A 24,381-nucleotide genomic window follows, 5' to 3' on the forward strand; every position below is an offset into this window, starting at 1 on the left:
AACATTTTTCTACAGTTTCATGTTTTCCCAGTGCTCGAATTGTATTTTTTTGAATGACTTAATTTTTAATTTTGATTGAGTGATATGACGAAGAAGCCTGAAAACGTGATCATTTCAGAGGTTTTTAATTTAATGAGAAATCGAAGTTTTCTTTTAAAAGTTAGCCTTTGAGCCCGGCTGTGGTAAGCTCCAAGCCCTGATTGATATTTCACATGGAATTCGGATTGACGAAACATAATTAATTTCCATTGAAGCTTCATCAACATGTTCCAATAAATTCGAAAACTTTGAAGGATTTCGCTACCCCCAAATCCATATTTTTTGCTAACTCTGAAACCACAACTTCGTGGAAAGTTTCAGTTCACTTCGGAATATTCGCTGGGAGCAATTTATTGGGAAAACTATGATTGCCATTAATGAAAACAGTCGAACATGAAGCGTTGATTTTACGTTTACTCTCGTCATTTTTTTATGGGATTTCGTTCAATAGGAATGTGTTTCACCCATTTCAATTAAACGAAATTCATCAAATTTCAATTAAATGAAAAAGTAATAAAAAAAAAATGGAAAATATGTTTGAATATTTATCGACGTTTACTTGCAGTCTTTTTTTTCTAAGCCACTTTTCAGGGTTCAGTCTGAAGGAGCATTCAAGAGTAAACAAAAAACGAATGCGATCCCAAAAACGTAAGCTTCGAAAAAAAATCTAAATTTTTGAGTTTCCCTGTTGGTTTTAATAATAAACAATAATAATAAAAAAAACATTGTTTACTTGATTTTTATGGTCGAATAGTGAAATTTGGATGGGATCGGGAAAATATTTTTCGAATTCGGTGAAATTATTTTTCAAATCGTTTTTAAATGAGTTTATGGATTAGTTTTTCACGTACGTTATTTAGTATGATGAAAAACAAAAATTTTCGAAAACTTTTGGCCTTAAAGCCCTTAAACATTTCACATTTACTGTGGGCTCAGTTTCTTCGCTACTTCATAAGAGTTACGATTTTATTTTCCACTCACGGAAGCGAGGAAGCGGAGATTAAGCTTCTCGTTTCTTCCTTTCTTACTTTCACTCACTTGAAGCAGCCCTTTAATTACAAGAATACGAGACTTATCCTTTCACCCCTCGCCTTTTGAAGAGTTCCGGGGCTTGGGGAGGGGCCAACTCCGAGCAAATCAAAGAGACCTCTCGGTGCATTGCCTCGAGCAAGGAAACAGGAAATAGAAAAAGCTCGAGCTTATATATGACTTCATCGGTTTACACCAACATTCCTCTACGGACTCGCGGAGCATTGGCTAAAAATCCAGCGACATTTCAGATTTACTCTGGTCGATTAAGAAATTAAATGCGTTTCTGAAACTCCGTTTCATTGTCGATTTTTATTACGTTTTCTTACACAAGTTCAATTTATTGTTAGTTACGATAATAAATATTTATTGATCTTTAAAAATATGTTCTGAAACAACGTAACGGAGGCTGAAATATTTTTTTTTCTCATTCAGCAAAACTTTTGGTGATTTCACTTTTCATCGTGTTCGATCACAGTCGATAAAAATTCATAAAACTTGGTTTTTAGTTGAAAATTTTATATGAATTTGTTAAAAAGATTCTTTGCTGCCAGCGTAGCTTCAGTTGTTCCAACAATTTATCGTATTGGGCCAAAATCGAGAAAAAGCTTTTAAAATAGCTCACTTATCGTTGGTTTAAAGTAATATAAAATTTTTGAGAAAGCTTTTTTTTTATTTCAGCCAAAATTTTGTTGTCTCAGCAATTCTTGTACCAAAACCAAGTTCAAGGTTTAAAAACGCGACCGCCGATGCGCGCGGTCCTCTAATACTCGAACCTTCAAACGCGATCATATCTCAGAATCGACTTTTTCTATAAATACCAAAAAAATGAAAAAATACTAAATTTAGCATTTTTAGCATTTTCAATTTTGTTAAAACCACCGCCATTTTTTTTTTAATCAACATTTTTTAAAATCCTTCGTCCAGGCCCAAGCTATGATTATAACAAAAAAGGTGCTACTATAACACAGCTGGAGTTGGGTCATTTTGAGAAATTTTTCGATGCAAAAATTGCACAAGTACACGAACATATGTGCTAATGAACGCCGTTCACAGTTATTCAATAAACCTTTATTTCCTTGTCTCAAAAAAAAAAAAAAAAAAAATCACGTTTCAACGGCTACACGTGTATGTGAGGCCTTAACACAATTTTATTTATCCTTTATATCGTACATTAAACATTTATCGAACGATGTTTTATCGAGTAGCTCATCGGATTGTTTTCATCATTATTTTTTCTGGTCTCGTTTCAGGTGAATGGGTCTTGGAGCCTGCCAGGCTTTGTCTGCGACTTCTACATCGCGATGGACGTGACTTGCAGCACAAGTTCGATCTTTAATCTCGTCGCAATATCGATAGACAGGTGAGCAACGTGTTTTTTCATAAGCTTAGCACTCGAAAGCTTAGCCCTCAAATATGTGAATGATTTTCCCATTAATTTGAGGATTCGTTAATTTATTTTTCATGTTTATTTAAACTCGTTCATGTTTTCGTAGTTTTTTCATCCGAAGGATTTAGCAAATTTTTGTTTCCCTGTAAATTCCGCTCGATCGGCTCCGTTAATTGACAAGTCGAATGGCCTCGAGGCTCGTATTTCATCGAACCCACCCCTATTTCGAGCCTCCCCCAAAAATGCGCCCTCTTCTGTGGATTTTTCTCGATCCGGCGTATTCTCTGTTTCATTTAAACGTTTCTGATGAGCCATTCGACTGAGGAAAATAGCCGGAAGCTCGTGAATCGTTGACGCGGGGGCAAACCCCAATTTTTCATCCCTCACAACTTCTTCCCAGTCTCCCATTATTTCCACTGCTTCCGGGGGTTCTATTTCGCGTCGAAATATTTCCAGGTTGACCTTTTTATTGTTAAGAATAGTCGAAGACCCAGGAGACCATTGGCCGCTGCATTGTGAGGGTGCTTTGCGTCGATGGGGGTGGTTTTATCGGCGTCGAACGAGTGCGAGCATCTCCGAGAAGAGAAGGACCGAGGAACGGGCAAGAAAAAGGCGCGCAGGAAAATAAAGGGGGGAGGGGGAAAGAGAACCAGTCAATTGGGGGTGAAAAAGGGGTGGAAAGGGGGCGAAGTTGAATAGAAATAGAGTTAAAAGAGTGGCGAGCCAGAGAAGAGTGTCCACCACTGATTTCTCCTCGTCCTCGAGATTTACGTGCGCCACGAATAAGGCTTCGGGGGTGAAAATTCTCGGGGGAGTCGTCGAGAAAAAAAAAAGAAAATAAAAAATATATTCCAGATATTTTCTTCCTCCTTCTTCATTTCCTTTTACCCACGAACTTTCCTTCCCCACTTGTCATTCCTACAGTACTCTTTACTGCTTTCCCGTAAATAAGATTTATCGCCCTTGCGGTGTAGAGTGATAATGGCCCGCGCCCTATCAACCCTTTCCATTATTTCATCCCTGCCATTTTATTACCTTATTTTTCGAATAAAACTGTCAGAGCTTATATTTCACGTAATTATTATAAATTTAAAATTACGAGCCCGACTATACGAGCAGCCATTGGACTTTGGAATTTTTTATTTACTCTGCTTGCGTCAGCATAATCCGCAGGGGACGATTTGTTTGCTCGGTTAATCATTCGCTCATGATTTCTGCTTCTTTTCGTTCGATTCAGTTTCAAATTATTGTTATTTCCTGAAGATTTTTCGGGGACTCGAAGCCGCGGTTTTTGTCGGGAATGAAAGAATTTTAAGGTCCAACGATTTTCACTTCAGTCCCTTTGAATTTGGGAGATCAATTTTGACATTTCTCGTGAGATAAACGCCACGGAATCACATTTTTTAGATGAAATAAAAGCGATTTATAAATTTCGAATTTTTATCAAAACTCGGTTCTCTGTTAAGCGTTTTTTGGGAAATTCTGGCCCCTTTATCACGCTTTATTTCATTTAATTGTTATTTTTTTTTTTTTGTTAAATCGTAACAAGAATTTGCGTTTATCGCGTGGCAGTAATGACAGTTGAGAGAGACCCAAATGCAACATCCCCTCTTATCTTTTCACTCCGTGCCCTCCCCTTAATCGCACTGCCTCTTATTCCTCAGTTTCCCCCTATTTTGCCTCATTTCCTTATATTTCGACAAGCCTCGCGCCTCTGGTGGTAGCAACAGAAGAAATTTCCTTCAATTTCTTCATGGTTAAGAGGCAGTTCGAGGCAGAAGGTTGATCGCACATGTTTAGCATGCCACATTCAGGCTCGTCTTATCCCACTAGGCACAAAAACGCCCGGGGCTTAGCCTCGGGAATATTAAAACACAAAGCTTTTCCAACAAATAGCTTTCCATTCAATGATGCATGAAGGTACTCGAGGTCGAAAGAAATATCTAAAATATCAATGAGCTTAGAATTTTCAGGAGAAAATATATACAAACGAGTAGTACGATCGACAGTCAATCGATTTTCGGTTCGACTATACAGAACTAGATTGAGGGGAGTCGTGCTTAAAAAGTCAAAAAAATCTGTTGTTTTCAGAAAGATTTTTGGATTATTTAAAACAAAACTATTTCAACGGTAAGAAAGTTAGTTTTTCTCGATTTTCCTGTGCACTTTCCTTCTTCGAAGCAAGAAAAAGTAACGAGACGAAAATGAATTTGATCGTGGTCAAACAGTTTTTAATCCTCCTGATTCTGCTCCCTTCCATTTAATCTCAACCTCAATTTCTTGACGCGCAGATGTCGAGTCGGAATGCTGAAAAGCCTGTGATAGATTTATTTCATGGCCCCTGGAAAAAAGAGATAACTTTTACAGAATTACCAATTTTCCAGAGCCACATTTCCAAGGGGTTCGAGAGAATATTTAATTTCATCCCCTGTTTTTGTGCACGAAGGAAAACTCTCGAATTTTCCATGCCCGAAAACAATATAAAAAAGCACAGACTCGAATGCTACCCGATATACACAAAATTATCATCAGTTGGAATAAACAATATAAAAACATTCATTATTTTTATCGATTATTTATTAAAAAATCACATTATTCATAATAATTAATAAAAAATCCCTCAATAATAATATTTATTTCTTATTTATTATTATTTCAATTGTGAAATTTTTTTACTTAATCTCTGTCTTTTTTCTTTCTTATTTTTATTTTCATTTTTTCTATTTTTTAATAATTCATTTAAAATATTTTCAATAAACGACGAGCCTCGAATTATTCGATAATTAGCGCCACCATGAATTTGTTTACCTACCTCCGTGTAATGGAATAATGAGGTGTTGATATTTTGCTTCGTTAACCGTATGACGCATGATAAAGAGAATGACGTTAAAAAATTTGCATTGCAGATACATCGCTGTTACGCAACCGATAAAATACGCAAAGCACAAGAACAACAGACGAGTATGGCTGACGATATTACTCGTTTGGGCAATATCAGCTGCGATCGGTAGCCCGATCGTTCTCGGTCTCAACAATACACCCGATCGGATACCCGATCTCTGCCTCTTCTACAATACTGATTTTATAATATACTCGAGCTTATCCAGCTTTTACATTCCGTGTATCATCATGGTTTTCCTCTACTGGAGCATATTTAAGGTGAGTTTTCAGTATCCAGCAATCCGTAATAATAATGCGAATAAATTTGACGCAATTTCGATTGTAAATTTGTTGAATTGTTGCTTTTATACATTGATGCATTTCTAGGAAATTATTCTTTTGATCAATTCTACCAGTTCGAGGAATCTGATAAATATTTACTCTCCTCCTTTTCTGATAATGGTGGAGAATTCTCTTTCGAACTTTATTCGGGATAATAAACAAATGAAAAACCGTTTTATTTATAGATATGAATAATTTACAGAATTAATAAACACTTGCATTGAGAATATTTTTATCGTAAGAATGTAATAAAATTCTCTAAAAATATCATAAAAGATGAAATTTATAATTCAATTCAATCAGCAGCTTTCGACGCGTCAAAAACTCAAGTTTTTTCATGTTTTCTTTCTTAAAAGTCCCATAAGGTAATGCTTTTATAAAAAAAAAAAGAAATGGAATCTGTGATAAATTTTCTTCGCGATATAAACTTTTACGAAACTCGAGCACCGTACAATTTTTTCACAATTAATATCATTGTGAGTGTTCTTCCATAAGGTATGGTGCTAAAAATTCAAAATTGTAAATTAAGGATATATTGCACAGGCGATACAATGTTGCCATGCTAAACCGTGCTAAAAACATTAAAAAATTCAAAATGATCAGAATTTTATAAAATTTGGTGAACATATTCTTTAGTGCCAAATTTGACAATACAAATTTTCTAAGATTTTTCTTCTGTACAGTTATCGAGTAATTGATCACTAAAGTTCACGTGTATAAGCATAGCGTTTCCATATATATAGGTATACATTCCAGGCATAAGAAATCTGCTTTAATTCGTAATTACTCGATAACTAAACAGAAGAAAATTTTGAAAAAATTTGTGTTTTCGCACTTGATGTTGAAGAACATTATCACCAAATTTGATCAATTTCTAATTATTTCGACTTTTGTATCATTCACCCTTAAATAATTCCAAATTTTTCCCCGTAGAGGCCCCGGCACTGTGCTTACCGTCATGAGGGGACCTTAAACTATCATTTACCGCAAAAAAAGATGGACCTTCACCGTACTTTATTGAACGGCCAAACTACTTTAAATGCAACGATTTTAGCAAGCCAATATTTGCCATGAATTTTTCTATCAGCATTTTTAATCGTATTGATTTATGGTCTACTTTTTAAAATATTTTCGTTTCTACGTTTTATAAAATGTCTTATAAGTATAAAATAAATTCAATTAATTTTATTATTGTTATTAAAAAATAAAATTAAAAAAAAAAATAAATAAATAAAGTCTGTCTTTTAAAATAAGAAGATAATCGAAATGTGGAACGACGAGAAGCCAAAACTGAATCCATTTTCTACGAGAAACGAAAAAAATTGACAAGCAGAAAAAAAAATATAAATTTTCGACACATGCACTGAATTTTAATCGTCAACACGTTTTAGATCGAAAAATATTGGGAAAGAAACATCAAATCATGGGTTTTTGGTTGGCCAAAAATTCTGATAGCCTTCGTACAGGATTTTTTCGATTTACAATTTTTTTTTAATGATCCATCGATCCCAAGATTTTTGAAAACATTCTCACTCGACATGGAAGGAAAATATTGTTGTCAGATTTTACAATTTTGTTTCTTCCTCGTCGCTGTCACTCTGCTGCAAGGATGTCAAAGACTAATTTGCGAGTCGAATTTCTCGAGTTTCTCGTATCATGCTCGAAATATTTTCATTAGAGATGGTAACGAGCAAGAAACTTGATGAAATTATCGTGCAACTTTCATCTCCGTTTGAAACGAGAGAGTCGATAAATTACTGATGTTCATTCGTCCCTGTAATTTTCCAGTGAAATTTTGAAACGCCAATTCCGCAGAAACAAAATTGAACGAGTCTTCATTCCCCTAGAAACGTACGAACGTACGAACCATGAAAAAAAGGAAACGAACTCAAACATGAAAATATTCGTCCAGTAAATATAACGAAGAAAAGCACAAAAATGTGGCGAAAAATGGAAAGCAAATAAACGTGGAGGGCAATGTACGAGACTTCTCGTCCACAGATTAAACTTCAAAGTTTCCTCAACATCTTTTACAGGCTTTGCGTAACCGAGCGAGAAAACAACGAGCGAGCCGGAAGCCAAATCTCGGTGACATTAAGCCCGGCAGTATTATCGAAAATATTGCCCACACGCGTAGGTAAGTCGAAGGAGACTGTTTTACGAGGCTTTTTTTTTTATTGTGCGAGAAAATTCATTTTCCTCGTTTTTGTTTGCATGAAAAACAGTTTTTTTCCGGTCCACTGGAAGAGAGTTTTCTGATTCGAACTTTTTGAAAGAAAAACTATTTTTTCGAGTCTCATTTGCTTTGGTCGGGAAGCAAATTTCAGGAATTCTTGGGTGCAGAAAGAAAGTTAATGTTCGTCACGGTTTTCTCCAGTATCCTTATTACTGCAGGACCAGTTCGTACAATATAATTTGTTGGCTGTTTTATCGCGCACTTTTCGTAAGTTCTTCTCTCGGCGCGTTGGATTTGTGTTTTTCGCGCATCATTTTATGACCAGACGCGTGAACACATTCGCCTCAAACTACTTCCCCAAACTTTTTTACATCTGCGTACACAGTTTAACGAGACTCTTGAGCCGAAATTTTATGACGGTATTTCCAATGCCGGAAGTAGGGTAATAAACGAAACGTGGTTACCAAAATTTTCCATGTTTCTTAATCCATCACACGAAACGGACGATAAACTGGGTCGTCAACAACCCGAATTCGGTTTTCCTACCCGAAACGTGATTTCCCCCCAAAAAAAAATCACTTCAATCTACCAAGATCGTGCATTCGGTTTTTTCATATTTTAAACAAAAAAGTTTATATTTTCCTCCACCAAGAACCCGAATTCGAATCGAATACATCGTGCTGTGAGTGCCTTCGAGTATCGGCGCTGAAGCTTCTTGCTCCGACCACTGCGTGGCGCAGCGGGTCGAGAATTTTCTTATAAACGAGTTGCACTCTGGACGTGCATAAATTGCGGGAACTCGGACGCGGTCACTGATACCACTCTAATGAGGTTTTTCAAATTTTTACTCCAATAAAAAAAATACAAACTTGATGTGATACTACATTAAAAAAAAGAAGCAAAAACCAAAATAAGACAACCAAAATGGACTAATAATAAGCTTTAGTTAGGCAGGCGTAGTCCTCATGCAAAAAAAAATGTACCCCAAAACATTGTATACTCAAAGTTGAAATAAAGAAACGTTGAAAAGGAACGAACGAACGCGGTCACCTATCGCTCGGAGTCAAAGTATATTTTTCACGAAACCAAATATTCTTCAATTAATTGTTTGTCAAATACTCAAATACGGTAAAGCTGAATAGATTGATGGATTGACGGAAAGTTCAGGTCAGGTGTCAGGGTATCAAACATTTAAAAAAGATTCAAACTTCAGAATGCATAAAATTTGTACGGGAGCTTATGGGGATTATAAATAATTCTAAATTCCTGATACCAAAAACTGCCTCACAGATTGAAAAAAACGTAAAAAATCGTTTGGATCACGAAATCAAAATAATCAGAATTTTATCAAATTTGGTGATAACATTCTTCGGCATCAAGTTATACAAATGCAATTTTTTTCAAATTTTTTTACCACATGGTTGTCGAACAATTGAGCGTTAAATCGGTATTCTTATGCATGACATTTATAACTGTATATATGTAAACTCTATGCTTATGCACGTTAACTTGAGTGTTGAATTACTCGAGAGCTATGTGGTAGAAAAATCTAAAAAAATTTATATTGTCTTATATATTTTTAAAGAGTACATTTACCAAATTTTATGAAATTCTTATCATTTTGAAATACTTAATATTTTTAAGAGTATGGACCAGTCGACTAACCTCACTTGGAAATTTCGAAATCGAAATTCTTTTACACAGTTTGATCGATTAAAAAAAGGCTCTGTCAGCCTACGCAGAACGATGGCAAAAATCGACTGACAGAGCCTTTTTTTAATCGGTTAAACTGTGTCAAAGAATTTCGATTTCGAAATTTGCAGCTATCCCTCTCGCAGTCACCCTCGCGATATACCGACTGATGCATCCTCTTGTCGCGATCCACCCTCCTTAAAAGAGATATTAACGATAGAAGTTGGAAAAATGGCAGATGCAGAAGCTTTCCCATAAAAGGATGAAGATAATGAAAATATGTCGAGGGAATAAACATAAGAGATAAAAAAAATCAAAGAATTCCAATAATAAAGAAACAAAAAATTTATAAAAATTCTAGTTTATGAGAAAAATGTGAATGAATGGAGGGCAACATGCTCTTTCAAATTTACCGTAACTAATTTTGAAGCAAAAAACGCAAAAATAGATCTTGAAAATATTTAGAGTATGAAAATAGTATTCCTATCATAAAAAGTTATAGTAATCATAATAAAAAGTTAATAGTAGTCATATCATAAAAGCATAAAAATTGCTTTAAAGTGCAATTATTTATTAATCATTCATAAAAAGAGAAGTTAAATTGAAACGAACTCGATCTTTCTTTTGATTGTACCAAAAAATAATTTGCTCAAATAAAAAAAGGATCCAGTGAAAAAAACAACAACAGTTGAACTGATGAAACGAAATTTAATAGAAAACAGAACGAGGGCTGAGTACCAAAATCAAAATGAGGAAGCAACTTGTACAAACCAGTATTAATAATATTGAACGAGATGGAAAAACGTATCCAATTTTCAGCCTATTTCAAGGCTCCGCTCCAGTAATTATTCCGATGAATATTGAGAGAGCAGTTCCCTCTCAAATTTCTTGTTTGCTCCTCGAAAATCCAGTAAAAATCGATAGGACGAAAAGACATTTAGTAAATAAACTATAGAAGAGTATTCATGGCGTGTGCTCGTTTGTTGCTTGATCGATTTGGGGCTGGTTATGAAGGACGCGAGGAGAGCGCCATCCGAGGTTTATATTTCCGCTGGTTCGGAGTCTCCGGAGCTTTTTGGTTGTAAGTTTCCCAGGAGAAGGGCCAGGGGGATCGAGGAAGTGGAAAGGGGCCGATGCTTCGTGTCTCGTTGATGCAATTTGTTTATGGCAATTTATCGAGGCGAGTCGTTCCCGTGCTTCCCGTTTCCTTTTCCAGCCCGAAGTTCGCGTCGGGTGCGGCAGGAAAATGGGGAGACGACCACCCCTTAAAATTACTCTCTCCGGCGCGCAAGAAAGGTGTGATACACACCGCGGAAAGTTTCATCCCTCAGAGCCGGAAGATCTACGTGTGTGCAGCCTCCGAGCAGGGGACGAGAGAGAAACTCTCGCGTGAATGTCGAGCGTACGTGGAAATCGATAAGTCCTTTGGCCCGGATACGACATCGGCGAGGAGGCATCGCTTCGCTCCACATCCCAACGCGACGTCACACAATCTTTTTTTCTCCCTGGATATTCTCTCTCCCATATGTATATTTATAGGTATGAGTACATTGCATTTGATACGGGGGATTATTTACATGGGATAAGCATCGTTACGGGATGCGAGAGAGCCGATGGAGGAGGATTTTATTCCTGTATACGAGTCGTTCGATCTTCGATGGCCTAAGATTCTCGTGTGCTTCGATTACATTTTTCAACTTTCCCTCCAGACGGGATGCTTCAAATTGATTTTTTTCTTTCACGAAGCATTTCGGGTCTGACTGATGGGGCAAATTGGTTGAAAAATTCCAAAGCAGGAACGATTGGGGCGACATTTCTTTTGGGAAATCGACATAATGGCGCTGCAGGGTTGCATCCAGTCTGGAATTCATCGGATTAGACTCGAAGCTCATGGGGAAGATTATTTTCACTATGGATTGATGGAACGAGCTCTCTTTATTATAAATCTAAATGGAAAAGGGATTTTTCGAATGAGATGAAAAATACACTCAACTCCTCCATTTTCTCGTGAATTCATTCGTGCAGACGAAAATCCTCGCTTACTCCCGAATCCACACACCACCTGCTCGACCCACGTACTTTGTGCACACAAACGAGAGATACTATTTCATGTACAATATGCACACGTTTCTCTCTTTCTCTGATCATTCTCTCGCCCTCTTTTGCTCTCTCCTTCTCGCTCTTTTGCTTTTTCTCTTTTCTCTGCGTCAAAGCTCTCACTCTTTCTCTTGCTCTCTTTCAATCTTGAGCTATTTTTCTCTTTTGCACTCTCTCTCTCTCTCTCTTTCATTTTGGTGTAGGGCTATATTATTATTTATTATTACTAAGTTTACGGATTTAGTACATTCTCTCTGATATTTAAATTTACTTTATATTCTCTTTATGTCCAGTAGTTATTAATTCTTTTTGGAGAATTATTTGTACTGCTTGTACCGAAAAAACATTGCCCATAGATTTATAGGGCATAATAAACTGCTATCTTTTTTTTTAATTTTCTTATCTTTCTAAAATTTTTAATATAATACTAATAAAATAATAAATACGTATAAAGTGGAGTTGCAATATTCATACTCACCATAATACTATATTGTGATAGAATGTAAAAAGCAACGAGCTTCAAATCAGCATTTTATTCAACTAAATATTATAAAATTTGTACGAATTATAAAAACTATAAAGTATACTATATTGTGATAGAAGGTGAAAAACAATGAGCTTCGAATTAGCATTTTATTCAACTAAAAATTATAAAATTTGTACTAATCATAAAATTATAAAAATTTTACGAATTGCCCCCATGGCTTCCAGGGGCACAAGTAAAAAAAAGCAATCAATCAATCAATCAATCAATCAATCTCTCTCCCTGTTTTTTGTTTCTGCTTGTCTTCTGCTTAAATGGCCTAACAGGCTGCTAAGGCAAATAAAATATTATCATCATCATCTTTTCCCCTCTTTCTCTTTCTCCCTCTCTGTATGAAAATGTATTAATTCGAAACACTAGATCCATTTAAATAATCTTTGATAATGTAACGATTAATTTTATTGATGAGTCAAAGTTGTACAACAAAGTATTGTAATCTATGTATAATTTCTTAATTTAAAATTGCCTCACAGTATACCAGGGCATAAATATCTTCTCCCTTTTATTCACTTTCTTTTTCTGCTCCTCTCTTTCTCCCTTTTTCTTGCTCTCTTTCTCTTTCCACTGCTGCCTCCCTTCTTTTCTATCTCTCTCCCCATCTTTTTCTCTAGCCCTTTTTCCTTTTATTCTCTTTCTATTTCTGCTCTCTCTCTCTCTCTCTCTCGCTTTCTCTCCTTCTGCATCTTCACTTTTCCACATAATCTATATGCATAATGCACAGAAGTACGTACAGTGAGATCCAAAACCGATGGGAGGAAATTTGTTTTTCCAAGAGTTTTGAAAATATTATCTGAAAATTGGAGTGCTTCCAAAGGGTGTGGAAACCTTCGAGTCTGTAAGAACACGAGGCGTACGATTGCTATTTTTAAGACGACAATGGCTTCCGTCTTCATTTGCGGTTGTCAATACACCCAATTTTTTGACGAAGCTTCGAATGTCAAAAATCCTGAGACTATTATTTTGCGACAGGAACTACTATTTTTCCAATATTTTACACCAAATCGTTCCAAGTTATTTTCTCATTCGGATGCGTGCAAAATTTCCATAAAATCGTTTATCAAAAAGTCACTCTAATTCAAGAGCTACGAATCTCCACAACCCTTTTAATTTTCGTCCAAAACTTCGCAATCATCGAAGAAACCATTTAAAAAATTGCATTGAAATTAAAATCATCGTTCAGAATCCCCAGACCTTTTGCAAGACTCTCTTCCACTTGTTGCATCGAGAATATCCGATCCATCAAATTCGGGGAGCAATCGAAAAGAATCGACTGTTCCAGATTTCTTTTGGGCACGACTGTACACACGGCGAAATGTGTGTCCGTGAATTATTCGCTTCCTTGCACGAGATAAAACTTTTACGCTCTGTATATCACTGAAGAGCGGGGTACACGCCTGTCATTCATCACCAGAGAACACGAGTTTTTATTCGTACACTTTACCTCCTCGTATTTGCCTACCCTTAGCTAAGTATATATTTTGTTTATTCACTGCAAACTCGTGCACACACTCGTGCCCAGATTCCTTTAAATATCTTCTCCGTTTGCGTCATTACGTTTTAGTCAACTCTCTCCGGAGGATTCGCTGCGATATTTTTTCACTGCGAGTTGCGCTACGTTTGACGTTGTGGAATATGATCCAAGGTACTTTATCAAATGCAAATTTACTCGAGGCCCCCCATGAGCGGAGCGTTCGAAGTGCTTGAAAAATGTTCAATTCCGTCGTCAACTTGGTTCAATCAGAATTTTATTTTAATCGGAACACCTGAGCGAATTATTTTTTTATAAATATTCATTTCCTTCCAACTTTTGTCGATTCAATTTTTTTTCCAATTTTCATTTTCCTTCATTTTCTCCAATCGCGGGTATTTCATTTCCCTGGCAATATGAATTTTTTCGTACGGAGGCTTCGACCAAACTTTTATACTCTGGAAATGATTTTTTCGAGAAATTAAAAAAAAAAATTAAAATTTTTTTTTCACTTTTTTTTTTAGATTTCTGACGATTTTTCCCAGAATCAGGCAACTTTGTTCCAGTGATTTAAAAAAATCGATTTTTTTTGACTCCATCCACGTCCATTTTTGAGACAATTTGTCTCGTTCGTAGAAGTAGTGCAAAGTAGAATTGTGACTAAGATCAAGCAGTGGTTATTCTGTGGCAAGGTTCGCGGAAACCGCTCTCGGGGCGGCGGCCTTGGTGGCCTCCGGAGTCGAGGAACCGACCAACACAGCATCCGGTAGCAACGAGGACGAGGACGAAACACCCATGGATCCTGCTGTCGTGATATCCAACGACAAGAGCACCGAATTCTTCCTCGCTACTGTCGTCGAAGAAGCGGCGTAAGATTTTCATTCGCTTATTACGTATTCATACCTTCGTTTGTAATTTAAATTTTGCTCTTATTTTTGTCAAAAAATTTAATGAAATGTTTTTTCTCTCGAATTCCAATCTTTTCGACTTTTATTTCATTTCAATTTTTTATTCATTCGCTCGTTTGTACTTTATCAAATTTTATTCCTGTTGAGAAATTTGATTGAAAAATAATTTTAACCTCTCGATCTTTTTCACTTGCATTCGCTTGTAGTTTTATTTATTTTTATTCAGGAATCTTATCACTCGATTTTCCTACTCTCATTCAAATGATTTTCAATTTTTTTCGCTTTGCTGTTTCTCCGAGTTTGCGAATTTAAACTCCCGATTTTTTTATGATTTAGAGAACATTTTACGCTCGGCCAACAACAAAATGAAAGCAAGGTTTTTTTCGATATTTCTTTGCTCGCAACCCCGTGAAATTTTCCATTCAAAGACTTGATAACCATTCTCATTTTTATATTATATTGGTTACGAAGAAAAAATTCTGAAACAGCAAATAAATGGTGCTGGACGGATTTCGATGTCGAAATTCCGCAATTTGGTGGTTCCTCGAGCGTAAATATTTGGAGAATTGAAAAAATCGTCAGTGAACCGAGTCGAAAAAGTGAGCAAAAATTCGTGATTTTTTCGCCGACTTTTTCGAAACGATCCTGCCAAAATTCGGGCTCGAACTCGTGCTCGAAGAGCCGATAAACTCGGGCAAAAATTTGAGAAAAAAATGCGCTCCGAGGAACCAGCATCCTGACTTTGCAGCTGATGCAACCTGAGCCGAAACCGCGACTCGAGAGAAGTTTCGTTCCCGGTTCCGCCGAGTTTGCCATTAACTAATGAGCGATCTGCTGCTTCCCGGTCCTCCGCAACTCGGCCGAAACTCCAAATATGAATCGCGAGGTTTCGGAACGTGTGCGAGAGGTGCGCGTACTATCGAAATTCAAACGAATTCCTCAAGTCCAATTTCGAGTAGTTTTGTCTTTCTAATTCAAGAATTTTCCCAATTCAAGTATTTTTCGGCTGTTGGCTTGATTGTCGCGGAAACATCAATATTTTCAAGTCCCTTTAATTGGCTTTTCATTCCTAAAAGCTCATCCGAAACAGTGCTCGTCAAATTCCCCGTGGACAAAAACTCATGCAATGCTTTGGAATTCGTTTTATTGCATTTCTACATTTTCCGTTCGTCTGCCCTCGCCATTTTCCGTTTCTTTCGAGGCAAAACACAGCCTCGAATACGAGCTCCGAGAAAACACAGGAGCGAGTCCTGTGATTTCATCGAAGCGTGTGCGTCTGAAAGCGCTGAGTGTATAAAAGTTGAATGCTGCTCGAATGAGCTTCGTGTACGTTTTCGCTGATATTAACATTTCATTTCGAGACAAAACGAAACCGAGGACAATTGTAGGGTAATATGGGGCAAAATGGGCACATGGGGGCAAAACGGACTTTCCCGAAACTGAAATTTCATAAAATGTATAAAATTTTTTTTTCGGTTCCAAATTTTCAAATTTCGGAGCAAAATAGATCCCAAACTACTTTCTCACTATCTATTCGCATTTTTGACTTATTTTTAAAAACCACAATAGCAATCAAATTAGGAAAAAAAGGTTTTTTATTCGTTTTTTACAAATATCGCACTCACAGCTGACATCTTCGTCGGGCACACACCTGTACACGGTTCCATGACTGTAAATCACACGACAAAATATCACATCGTCAAAATATCACACCGACAAGAAATCACACTACAAAATATCACACCGACAAAATATCACACGGACAGTATATCACGATTAAATTATTAAAGTTTTCAATTAAATTATTTTGGGTTTCAAACAAACCCAAACGGACAAACACATACAACCCTACACAGACAAACCCAAACGGACAAACACATACATCCCTACACAAACACTCCCAAACGGACAAACACATACATCCCTACACAAACAAACCCAGATACATCCCTACGCAAACAAACCTAAACAGACAAACACATACATCCCTACACAAACAAACCCAAACAGACCAAACATACATTCCTACGCAAACAAACCCAAACAGACAAACCCATACATGCCTACACAAACAAAACCCAAACAAACAAACACATACATTCTTACACAAACAAACTTAAACAGACAAACCCATACATGCCTACACAAACAAAACCCAAACAAACAAACTTAAACAGACAAACACATACAACCCTACACAAACAAACCCAAACAAACAAACACATACATCCCTACACAAACAAACCCAAACAGACAAACACATACATCCCTACACAAACAAACCCAAACAGACCAAACATACATCCCTACGCGAACAAACCAAAGCAGATAAATACATACATCCCTACCCAAACAAACCCAAACAGACAAACACATACATCCCTATGCACAAACAAACCTAAACAGACAATCACATACATCACCACACAGCTTCGATTAACCGACATTAAGCTTCGATTAATCCGTGATATATTCGTCATTTGCCTCTATATACTATATCGATGCGATATTTTGTCACAGTTATTTGTGGTCTTGTGAGATTTTATGTGCGTGATCTTTTGACGTGTGATATTTTGTGTGCGTGGACCCAGCACGATGGACCCAAAGTTAATTTTTTGCATTCCTCAAAAACATTACAGAAATGGGATATAAGATTTGACTCATTCTTTTTCATTTACATCCAAGGAATGGAGCCTGCGAGTGGTCCCATTTCTTTTCCCATATTACCGAGTTGACATTCTATTCGGGAACAGTCACTTGGAACGGCTGTATTTTGAGAAATATTGGTTTTTCGATTTTTTATGCCTCTGAGGGGCTGTGTCCGTTTTGCCCCGAATTTTTTTTTTTTTTTACGAAATTCGGGAAACAAGGACTGGGCATCAATTTTGGGACTCAAAAATAGTTGAAAGACCATATGCTCATCAATGAAACTTGCTTAAATCCTTAAGTGTCTATTTTGCCCCATACTACTTTATATGTGGACATGAAAAAGGAGTTGGAAGAACGAGAGTCGAATTATGGGGCGCTGGGAGCATTTTTTTCACTGTTCGCACAAATGAATTTTTCTTTGTTGAGTTTGATCGTCGTGGCGAGATAATCTATGGGGGGGTTGTTCCATTCAAGATCGTCCGCATCCCGAGTTTCTTTGTCGTCTTTCATGTTTAATGAATCATTATTGCGGGATCGTCGAATCTTTTCTCTTTCCGTCTCGGGCTGCGTGGCATTAATTTTTCCACCGTTTATCTCAGGCCCATTCTGCGCAGGGAGTTGTGAATAATTCCAGTTTGTTCCTCCCCACGTGGAGAAAAGCGATGTACCGATTTTTATCTTTCATTTTCTCTCCATTTTTTCTTTATTTTTTTATTCTTTTTCATTTTTATTTTTCCTGCGACTTTGTACGTTTTTTTCAGCTTCGGTTTCTCTATTTTTCCATTCGTTTCCAGCTCCCTCATAATTCTCCATCCCGCAGGGTGGTTATTCGCTTTTTTCTCTTGCGCTTCGGCCTCCGGCTGGACTCTGGACCACTTGCTCCCCTCGAGAGGGCATGGAGGGCCAAAGGGGTGAGAAAAAGTGGACTCCGGAGCAGCAAAACCAGAATTAAATACAGTACGGCGAGAGAACTCTCAAGCTCACTGGCTTTCTTTTCGCTCTTTGCGATTTTTTCTCCATTTTGTTTTGTTTTTGTTTTTTTTTTTTTTTTTTTCATTTTCATTCTCCTCTGCTTTTCTCGTCGCTTTTGCGCTCGTTTTTTCTTCTCTTCCCCTTCAATTTTGACCAGTTCTTTTCCTTCGTTCGATTCACATTGCTCATCCCCAAGTGGTTCGGCGTGCAGAAACATAGCTGAAAAACAAAGAAAATACACACCGCACAATTCTCCCGCTCCCTTGGACTCGCCGGAAACAAACACACGTTGAAACAGCCACGACCTAATATTAGAGACGGCAAGCTCCGCCGGCTGCTTTTTTACTCACTATTTCTTTTCACTCGGTCTCGACCACACGCAGGTAGCTTTGTTCCAGTCCCCCCTTTTTTTCACCTTCGATTTTTCGTGTATTTCTTTGAGCGTTCGCAAAGCTTCGGTCGAGACATTTCTCAACTAAATATATCCTTCATCGTCCCATTTTACTATCGACGCGGTGTGACCTTTTCGTTGCCAAACTTGAAGAAAAAAAAATTAATATTGTTCTTTTTTAATTATTTCCTTTTCTTATAAATTAAAAAAAAAACAAAAAAAAACAAACAAACAAACAAAGAGTTCTGAACAAGCTCAGCAACTTTTGAAATAATTATCTCGAATTTAAAAGAAGAATTTCGAAAAAAAATCGAATTTTTCGGTACTTTTATGATTTGACAAATATTATTCCGGAAAAGATTAAGGCCGTTCAATAGCAAAACCCGATTTCTTACGGAAACTTTGGTATATGTCGCCCAGAAAAATCTAGCGAATCGATTTAAAAAAAAAGCTTCTCAGATATTCCAAGTTAAAGTTCTATGGTTTCTCCATCCGCGGTAACCGTCAAACAAAAAATGTGTATCGAAATAACTCGAGAATGGTTGTTGCGATTTTGATTTTAAAAAACACAGTGTTACAGTATCTTCCGAAGAAACAAATTTAAGAAAAAAGAGAAAACGATCGATCGTCTAATTTTTGAGAAAAAAATTATTGTTATAAAAAACGTGTGCATTCGTATGCTGCTCGTATATGTGCGTACGACACGAAGATGCATTCTAGCAGGGCGTAGGCAAAAGGAAAAATTAAAAAATTCCAAAATCCCGAGGAATTATGAAATTTTAGTAAAATATCGTAAGCATATATTTTTTTGACTGATTCATTAACGATCATTTGTGAATGATTTTTGGAAGGTATTTCACAACGAATGATTGTTCACACAGCAAGGGGACTGCACCCTATTTTTTTGATGGCACTTAGCTATCGAACTACCTTAATAAAAAATGGGTGAAATTCGAATGTTTTTTAATGTCCAAGAACACACGTCCGACGATCCACCAGAAAGTCGAGAACATTATTTGAACGTTGATTAAAGTGAAAATGTGCCGAGAGTGGAAAGGATTATGAAAACGTTGTTTCCATGGTCTCTGGGTTTGTTGACACGTGTAATTATTACAGGGCAGTAGCGCAAGCTCAAATGGGGAGCCCAAATCCACGTAAAGATTCGGGCTACGACGGTGCAGCAAGCAGCACGTTATTGCACGAGACAATGGAGAGAAACTCGAGTCCAAATCCCCGGGTTATCTCCGCAGCATCTTCCTCGACTTCTTCGTCACCACCGCCATCCGTGTCCCGTGGAGCAGCCCCGAGCATAAGTTCCCAGATTACGACGAAGAAGAACGGTAATGGTCCGAGTAAGCAAGAGCTCAAGAGGCTCAAAAGCGCAACCGCACTTTTGCCACTTCAGTTAGCTCGCAGTCCCAGCGTTCTTACTGTCACCGGATCTTGCAAAAACAAAGACAAAAAGAACGCCTCCGCTGGCTCCCGATTCACCATATACAAGGCCAACAAGGCTAGCAAAAAAAAGAGGGAAAAAAGCTCAGCGAAGAAGGAACGAAAAGCTACGAAAACACTCGCTATAGTTTTGGGTGAGTCAGACTCTTGTTTTTTCTACAATTTCTTTCATTTCTCGATATTTTAAGGCAAAATTATTCATTCTTAAATGATAAATTCATACTCTTTCTGGTGCAAATCAATCATCGAGGGCATGGATTTAAAGCATTTCGATACTTGAAGGTTTAATTTTCAAATCACGAAAATATTTTATAGTTATTATAATTTATTTTTAATTTAATTTACATTGCTTAATTCGTGATTTTTTTTTATTTTTTTATTCAAAGTAAAATAATTTTTATTAAAAAATATTTTTTTTATATAATTTTTGTATAAAAAAAAAATATATATATATTAAATTTAAATTTTGCAAGGAAATCTTATTATTGTGAATAATAAATTTTTAATTCAACTAAATTTCAAAATTCTCAATTTACTTTCCAGTAAATTTACTTTGTTACGACTTGATTCAATTAACTTGAAAATGACGGATAATTTGCACGTATTTTAATTTGAAATCAATTTATTTGATTCGCTATCACAATTCAAGATCACGAAAAAAAGTTTCAGCCCCCCCCCCCCCCCCCCAGCAGAGCTATTCGAATTTTAATGATTTTAGCCACCTTCCCCCACCACAAAACACATTTTCCCATGCCATAGTTAACCAAAACTTGTGCAAATTGTGTGAAAAAAAAATGTGATTTACGTTTTACTTTGCTCCAATTAATATTCGAATATTTTGAAAATTGGGTGAAAAACATTTAATTCAGACATTTTTAATTAAAATTTGCGTAAGAACTATTCGCTTTTATTCGATTTTTTTTTAATTTTGAAACAAACTTTTGATTTGAATTTCGGTTGAAAATGTGCTGAACTAGAAACTCGTGTTTGTGCTTTCAGGTGTTTTTCTTATCTGTTGGGTACCATTTTTTACGTGCAACGTGATGGACGCTCTGTGCGTGAAGCTGGAGAGCGATTGCCAGCCAGGAGTGACAGCGTTTATCGTGACGTCTTGGCTGGGCTACATGAATAGTTTCGTGAATCCGGTAATTTACACGGTCTTCAATCCGGAGTTTCGAAAAGCTTTTCGGAAGCTCATAAGCATTTGAATGGGAAGAAAACGCTTAAAAAGTACGATGACATTTTTCCAATTGGTTTTCTACTGATTTTCATTTTTTCTTTTTTTTGCTACTTCGAATTCATGAAATAAAATCGGAAATAATAGCAACTTGCCGTGGCAGTATTAAACGTATTGACGTAGCAATATTTTTTTCTTTTCTCCTCAATGCAAATGGATAGATAAAGAAAATATAGAAAATACGTTCGCTTACCTGAAAACCACCGGAGAGCTGGGGACGCAGAATCCTAAAGTGTACGTTCGTTATGGATTTTCTTGCCAAGTCGAAAACTTCTTGATCCCCCATTCACTTACATTTTCAATTTTTCATTTTCATCAAGCAAGTTCGATCGAATTTAAAAAATCTTTAACTTTCCCATTTCAGGCCATTTTTTCAGAACTCGATTTTAAATTTTTCTTTTTTGTTTCCTTTCTCATTATTTTTAACATATTTTTCAATAGTTCAAAAAAAGCATAGAGAAAGTAAACTCTTTTTCAATATTTACGAAACGAAAAATGTTGAACATTCAGAAAAAGAAAAGTTTTTCTAATCCAAGAAAAAAAAAACAGATTTTTTTTTTCATTATTCTCACGGAGGGGGTCAAGAGCATTGGACTTGGCAGAAAATATATTTGGTCTGTGGTTAAATATTAAATACGAAATAAGCTCGGACACATTGTTAAAAAAAAAAAAAAAAAAAAAAAAAATCTCCAAGAGTCGTAAGAAGGAAAAAGGAGCGATGATTCAAACGAGTAATAATAAATTATTAAAATTGAGCAATATATTGGAGAGGAATGCTTGATCGAGTGTGGTAAAAAAGATGAAAAAAAATTTTTTAAAAAACATATCACCGTTGCGAGATTAACCGAGGTGTGTTTGGTCGCACGATCCGAGCTGAGGTTCCTCGATGAGTAAAATCTCGTGATTTCTGAGACTTGTATAATATAAATGGAATTAAAGTAGCGAATTAAGAAAAAAAGAAAAAAGAGACGAAAAAATTGAAGTAACTGAAAAATAGTCGAAAAATTTGTGAAACGCAGTGGGAGCGTGAAAATTGCGAACAATCAAAGCGCACGAGCTTTTTTTTAGTAACGTAAGTAAAACGATCCGTCATTGCGGGCGAACGAAATAATATTCGAACAGAACAAAAACGAATAAAAAAAACTTTCATTCGAAAATTTCGCGGAATATTAATTGAGCGTGGAAAAAAAGGAATTTCCCCAAAATCATAATCCATGTAAATAGGAATGCTGTAAAAAAGAAAAGTGAGAGTTCGGATTGCCAGAAAAACGAATTTATTTTCCGAGTAATACAGAAAGCGAAGACAAAACTGTATAAATTTGATCATTTCAACGATTCGTTGTCACCCGCGATTAATGGCACACTCCCCTAGCCACGCTGCTTGCATACCCAACGAGTATCGAAATTGGGAAAAGAGCCAAAAATCACGAAAATAATGCCATCAAAATGAAAAAATAATAATTGCAAGAAAATGGATGGAAAATTTATGAGCACAAAAAATGCGCGCTTCTAACAGACGTATAACGATAAAATTCACATAAATAATAAACGAGGCATACGCGCGCCGAATAATGATAAAACTTTTTAGCTTCCTGAGCGCCGATAGAATAAGTAAAATGATAAAAAGTTGACTAAACCACCTGCCCCCCGCCCCTCATTCCCACCCCCAATGGGGGAAAGAGCGAGATTAAAAAAAAAAAGTAAATAAACCAACAAATAAAAATACCGGCGTAATAGAATATTTCTTACTAACCTCGCGTAAGGATCGCTGTATTTTTCTAACATGATACGTTTCCTTCTGTACATATACTTATAAATACGCGAAAAAATGATGAAAAAGAAATATCGAGAGAAAAGAGTTATCGATGGGGAAATGAGAAGTGAAAAATAACGTGGAAACGGAGCTGTTGAAAACGCGCGAATTGTGCATATAAGTAGGTAAATAAAGTTTCTGTAAATACGAGAATATTGTACGAGAACGAAGGGCGACTAGGCAACGCGTTTGTTCATTCTCTTTCCTCGTTTGTTTCGATTTGAATTTCGACTGAAAGATCAAAGCGGAGGGAAAAAATAGAGGCAGAAAATTTCTGTAATTCTCACAGGAGGCCCCCTGAATTTAAGAAATTTTCTCGAACGCTGGGCGCGATTGAAAAAAACACGACGAGCCACATTTTGGACGACTCGATGGAAAAAAATGTCGAAAATGAGGACGAGGCGCATCGACGAGGGCACAAAAAGGTTTAGCTCGAAGGTTGTAAATAGGAAATGTCGTGTGGAAAAGCAAAGCGGAAGAATGGTTGTAAAAATAGTTTATGGTCGATGGGAATAAGTGGGACCGGAAGTGGGATAAATGAGACAATTTTATTATGGATTTTTCTGTATTATTTAAGATGGTCTATACAGGGCATAGGATTTAAGTGACTTTTGATTTGCTGAAGGGTTAAATGTAAACGTGAATCTAAAATCGCAAAATAATTGAGGAAATGTAAATGGTGCAGGGGCACGCGCTGGCGAGACACGTACTTGTATCATAGATGAAGAAAAGTGGTGGAAAACCTTAAATAAATAAACAAAGTAACGCTAAATGTTGAAAAACACACGTACACGGAAACACAGCCGAGGAAAATGTGGGGAAGGAAATATTGTTGCGTGTAGAAAAACAGGCTCAAATAACCTGGCGTAATACTCACAATGAAGCGATTCGAATTTAGGTTCTTTGGCCAATTAATTGACCCACGGCGAGCCCTTTTTGGCTCTCGAATCAACGCATCGACGTGTCATTGTTCAAAAGAAACTTGAAGCAAATCGAAAAATACGAGAAAAGTCCAAAATTGCGAATTAAAAGAACCGAGATAAATTAAACGAGAAATGTTTTCTTCTCTCTTCACCTTCCTTCCGTTCCTAAAAGCGTCGTCTACTTCGATTGGTCAATATTTCCACTCTTTCATGAGCATTTTTATTATCGACAGAGACTCCAGGATCTCGAACTCTCAGGTAAGACATTCACGAAATCAAAATACTTGGAAAGCTGCAGGCATGACAATTTTTTCATCAGATTCAGAGGCCTCCTTCGAACAAACTTTTTTCGATGGTAAAATATACAAATTTATTTCAT

The 24,381-nt window shown here is 36.6% G+C and overlaps 1 protein-coding gene across 2 annotated transcripts in view; it reads left to right on the plus strand.

Annotated features, from left to right (window-relative positions):
- The window catches only part of Dop2R (dopamine D2-like receptor), a 187,134-nt gene extending 165,481 nt beyond the window's left edge, over nt 1-21,653 (plus strand). The window contains exons 2-7 of one of the 2 annotated variants that reach the window (XM_043432074.1): nt 2,322-2,431; nt 5,365-5,617; nt 7,717-7,817; nt 14,332-14,526; nt 19,694-20,163; nt 21,029-21,653. In XM_043432074.1, coding sequence (XP_043288009.1) covers nt 2,322-2,431; nt 5,365-5,617; nt 7,717-7,817; nt 14,332-14,526; nt 19,694-20,163; nt 21,029-21,237 — 1,338 coding nt within the window. In that variant the 3' untranslated portion in view covers nt 21,238-21,653. The remainder of the gene's footprint in view (nt 1-2,321; nt 2,432-5,364; nt 5,618-7,716; nt 7,818-14,331; nt 14,527-19,693; nt 20,164-21,028) is intronic. The other variant, XM_043432076.1, reaches the window with a different exon arrangement.
- Nucleotides 21,654-24,381: the final 2,728 nt, after the last annotated feature.

This window comes from Venturia canescens, chromosome 11, assembly GCF_019457755.1.
Source record: "Venturia canescens isolate UGA chromosome 11, ASM1945775v1, whole genome shotgun sequence".
In the NCBI taxonomy this organism is placed as follows: Eukaryota; Metazoa; Arthropoda; class Insecta; order Hymenoptera; family Ichneumonidae; genus Venturia; species Venturia canescens.